Source organism: Triticum urartu, chromosome 4 (assembly GCF_003073215.2).
Source record: "Triticum urartu cultivar G1812 chromosome 4, Tu2.1, whole genome shotgun sequence".
Classification (NCBI taxonomy): domain Eukaryota; kingdom Viridiplantae; phylum Streptophyta; class Magnoliopsida; order Poales; family Poaceae; genus Triticum; species Triticum urartu.
In genome coordinates, this window is record NC_053025.1 from 130489838 (window position 1) to 130494473 (window position 4636).

General features: G+C 43.6%; 1 protein-coding gene across 1 annotated transcript; it reads right to left on the reverse strand.

Annotated features, from left to right (window-relative positions):
- Positions 1-287: 287 nt before the first annotated feature.
- LOC125551067 (signal recognition particle 54 kDa protein, chloroplastic-like) lies at positions 288-4339 on the reverse strand. Its single transcript, XM_048714216.1, has 15 exons — positions 4136-4339; positions 3940-4045; positions 3791-3858; positions 3599-3700; positions 3078-3230; positions 2911-2988; positions 2602-2727; positions 2393-2495; positions 1966-2066; positions 1411-1548; positions 1188-1331; positions 1028-1103; positions 849-934; positions 616-744; positions 288-521 (listed from the first exon to the last, which is right to left on the reverse strand). Exons 1-15 carry the CDS (start codon positions 4295-4297, stop codon positions 429-431), a joined length of 1665 nt encoding a protein of 554 aa, XP_048570173.1. The 5' UTR covers positions 4298-4339; the 3' UTR covers positions 288-428.
- Between the last annotated feature and the right edge of the window lie 297 nt (positions 4340-4636).

A 4636-nucleotide genomic window follows, 5' to 3' on the forward strand; every position in this document is an offset into this window, starting at 1 on the left:
CTTTGGATGAAATTTTATAATAGGTTTGCGTCTTTTCAAGGTACATGGAAGGTCTAAAGGCTTTGTTGATTTTGAGAACTGTAAGTTGGTTTTGACATCTTACGAGTTTCAACTCTAAAAGCTTTGTCATTGTTGTTGTCATCGTCGCCGTCGTCTGTTGTGTCTTTTCCAAAAAAGAAGTCTTGGCAGGCTTAATGTTTTCATTTCGAATATGTTTTTAAAACCTAATCATGTATTTATATTAAGACATGTAATTAATTCCCTCCACTCTCAAAATGCATGTTCCGTCCACTAAACACATTTCCCATTAACCTTAAACTCGGCATGCCAAAATGTACAGGAAATATTACACCATGCAGCAGGACCCGTACCTACATGCCAATCCACAACTCTTCCAGTGAAAAATTCCAGCTCCAGTGCACATCAACTCAAGGCCTACTGGCGCCACCCACTGCATCCAGCTCCCTCTGCCGCGGCGGCTCGCTCCGCCGTCTCCTCCGCCGTGCGGTGCCAGGAGGTGCCTGAACGATAACAATCCACGCAACTGTAAGTTTTCCAGGGAAGAAAATTGACAGGAGGAAACCTCATTCACACTGCCAGAGGTGTCGTCCTTACCTTCTCGTCAGCATTGAGCGAGTCCATGAGATCTCCCATTCCTGCAATTGCTTCTTGCCCTTGCATCATACCCATCAATTTCTTCATCTGCGCGCGCATTTGGAAGAGCTGCGCGACCAGTTGGCTCACCTGATAGTGGAAAATGGCAGTGCCTGATTAGCTCCATGTAGGGCAATGCCAAATATGCTGAATAAGTGAAACATTGTGGTACGATGATAACAGTAGGACCGAACCTCTTGTTCTGTCTTATCAGACTCCTCTGCTACCCTAATCCTCCTCTCGCGTGATTCGGCCAGTAACTCGGGTTTTTCCCTTTCCTCTGCAAAGTGTAAGGGTTAAATGCAAGGACATAAGGAGCCATCACCATTACTACAATCTTCATATGTTTAGCGGTAGTTCAGGAGGAATGTACCGGCTGTCATTGCATTGATCATCGACTCTACGAATGCAAGTCTTTTCTCAGCTTCCCGGATTTGTGCAGGAGTAACCTATTTAGAACGAGAAGTGTTGTCATGCTCTGGCAATTATTTCATCAGTTTGAAGGAATGAATCAATCCCACAGGTTCATGTACCTTGTTCATGCCTGGAATCATTCCGATTATACGGCTCATGGATCCCATTTTGGCAACATTTTGTGTCTGCTTTAAAAAGTCATTGAAGTCAAATTTCACACTCATGATCTTCTTCTGCAGTTCCATGGTATCCTCTTGGCGAACCTATTTTGCAGCATATAGAAACCATCAAAATATTGCTTCAGACAAGACCAGAAGAGCAGTCTTACAGGAAACTACTTACGACTTCTTGTGCTTTTTCAACAAATGAAAGGACATCTCCCATTCCCAAAACACGTTGTGCCATGCGGTCGGGATAGAAAAGCTCAAGGTCCTCCATTCGCTCCCCTCGCCCTACAAATTTGATGGGCTTTCCAGACACCTGCATAGAGGATTAAGTGATAGGTAGTGATGGCGTTACATATACCAGCAGAAGAAAGGGGAATTTTTTTTATCATACTTGCACCTCACAGGTATTACTAAGGTTTTCGGATTGGGTGAAATATGTTTGCAAATAGGCAGTCTGGTGATAAAATATAGATATTTCTCAACATACAAGTGAAGAACATAATATATACAGTGGAACTCTAATGCACACAGAGCAAAAGTTAGGACAATTAGTGAAAGGAGCAGGCAAATCCATTAAACCAATAAGTCTATTTCAAAAGGAATTCACAGCTCGGGCCAATATATATAGACAATGATCCGCTCCAAATATCAACTTGTAGTAAAAGCATGATGTGGGAGATCCTAAACATTTGCGTATATGATGGCGAGAAAAGTTTCTGGCAAGTATAACCTCTTTAACACTAAGTGCTGCTCCACCCCTGGAATCACCATCCAATTTAGTCAATATAGCACCGGATATACCAATTTCAATATTAAAGGTTGTGACCAATGCTGCACAAAATAAAGGAAGTAGTGTAAGTTGTTACAACTCTAATGCTGCACAAAAAAAAGGAAAAAGTGTAACAACTATGAAAACATTATTTTGTGCAGCATTAGAGTTGAAAGTGCTCTTTAAAGCCAGATGCTTTGAAGGAAAGTGCACTTTAAAGCATCCAAAATTATATAGAATTAGCAGAAAACTTCCGGCTCTATGAACACATTAGGAACAACAACAGTATTATAGAATTTGTCAGATAGTCAAATTTCAGACCTGTAGCTGATTTCCTAAATGTTTATGAATGACACTGGAATAGTAACAACAAGAAACAGACAGATACCTGCAGCTTCCTGGCCAGTCATGGCATCAACAACAAGCAAAATCTCTGTAGGATTAACTGCCTTCTTCACTTCTTTCAATTCAACCATCATTGTTTTATCAATCTGATGTCAGAAAGATGATCAGGTACCACCAATGGTGACAGTTCTATCAGGCAGTAGTTTACGATAAGTAAACTGAAAATGTAAAGGAAATACAGAGAAGTCTGACCTGCAGTCTGCCAGCAGTATCCACTACGATCGCATCAATATTATTTCTTTTCGCCTCTTCCACGGCATTCTTGGTTATTTCTGCAGGTTTGGCCGTGGTTCCTTCCGAGTAAACTGGCACACCCACCTGTGAATGCCCTTTTTTAGCCAGGCCCAAACTGTAGTATTGCATTCAGAAAGCAAATGCAACCTGGTAGCTTTAACCTTTCAGTTTCGAAACAACCCAAACGTACATTGATTTCATAAGCAGTTAAGTGTTGCAGCTGTACACAGACATCTTACATAAAAGGTAAGTTCATCAAAGAAGTACCTGTTCACCCAGTACAGTGAGTTGATCAATGGCAGCAGGCCTGTAAACATCTGCAGCGACCAGCATACAACTCTTCCCCTGTAACCTAACTCTGGTATAAGTATCTACAGGTTATCGTGTATTGACGCCCTATTAAGATTGTCAAAAATAAAGGCCAAGGAAAGCACCAGTTTCTTCAGATAGAATGCAAGTTTTGCACAAACAGTAGTCTTCCCAACACCTTGCAGACCTGCCAGTAGGATGACCGTTGGGCCAGTTTTTGCGAACACCAAGTCTGATACCTCTCCACCCATCAGTTGAACAAGTTCATCATGCACAATCTAGCAAACCGATTAATAAGTTAGTTTGAAAAGAACTCACCATATCAATGAAGCATAAGATACTATCGTCCCATTCTCATTATAGTGAAATTCTTTAAGCGTGTTACAGCATTTTACTTGCTAGTGTGTTCCTTTATCCCTCAGGAGAGGAAAGAACCTTTCAGTTGAGAAATTATGCAGTTACTTAACTGTAGATAGAAGCAAAGTCAAATATATGAAATCATTACTGCAAACGAACTCCGGTGGTTCATTTAATTCCTTAACGGCATCGCGTGACATACCTTTTCAGTTTTTTAGTTACAAAGTATCCAGCATGCGTTTACTAGTGTAGACAACATAATGCTTTGCCAGACGAACACACAAAATACCTTGACTAATTGCTGCTCTGGTCGGATTCCTCGGATAACATCTGAACCTAAAGCCTTCTCGCTTACAGACGACACGAACCGTCTGACGACCGGCAAACTAACCTGCAGAGTGCAGAGAGCAAAAGTAACAGCATTACACGAAGTGCTCATGTTCAAAGACAGAAATGAACACTGACGCAAAACTACACCTACATCTGCTTCCAGAAGTGCTCTTCTGATGTCCCGCATCGGCTCCGCAATGGTTTCCTTCGTCAGCACATCTTAAATCACAAGAGCATTGCAACCATCAAATCTGTTTCTGTACACTGCAGTACGCTGGGAGAGAGCTAGTGGTCACTCACCGACGCCACGCAGCTTGTTCCACGCGGAATCGAGCCCGGTGGTGAGCTGCCCGAACGTCTCTGCCCGCACCACCAGCCCACTCCCCCTCCGGCGCCGCCTCCAACCCTGAATTCCCAACAGAGAGAAGGTGAGCGAAACAAACAATAACGCGACCATTTACGATTCCGTTAGAAGAACCAAGAAAGCGGGGCGGACCGAGGATAGGGGACGTGAGGCCAGGCTCTGGGCAACGCGGAGGCGGGAAGTGCGGACGGGGTACTGCCGGAGGTGGGGGTCGGAGATGGTCGCCCTCGCCGGCGAGCGGCGGGCCGCGGCGGCATGGGACGAGGAGAGCGTGAGTATAGTGGTGGCCTTCATTTCCGGGGAGCGAGGGAACCGCCGAGGAGGATAAGAGGAGAGGTGGCCATTTTGGTTTGCCCGGGTTCTGGAGGCTGCAGGTGGGCCTCAGTTTATTTTAATTTCCACAACGTTTTTCCATCTTATAAAAGAGTTATAATAGAATTTTTTAAGGAAACAACGTACTAGTGTCAAAAACGTTTTTATATTGTAGGACGGAGGGAGTAGTTTTTATTGCTCAAGAAGGTTCATAGAAACTGTTTCTCCACAAGCCAAACATGTCTACCAATATCTAATCTAAATAAAGATAATAAAGAGAACTTAGCTGGCGGCGGACAAATGGCTCTCGGCGACGCTGCA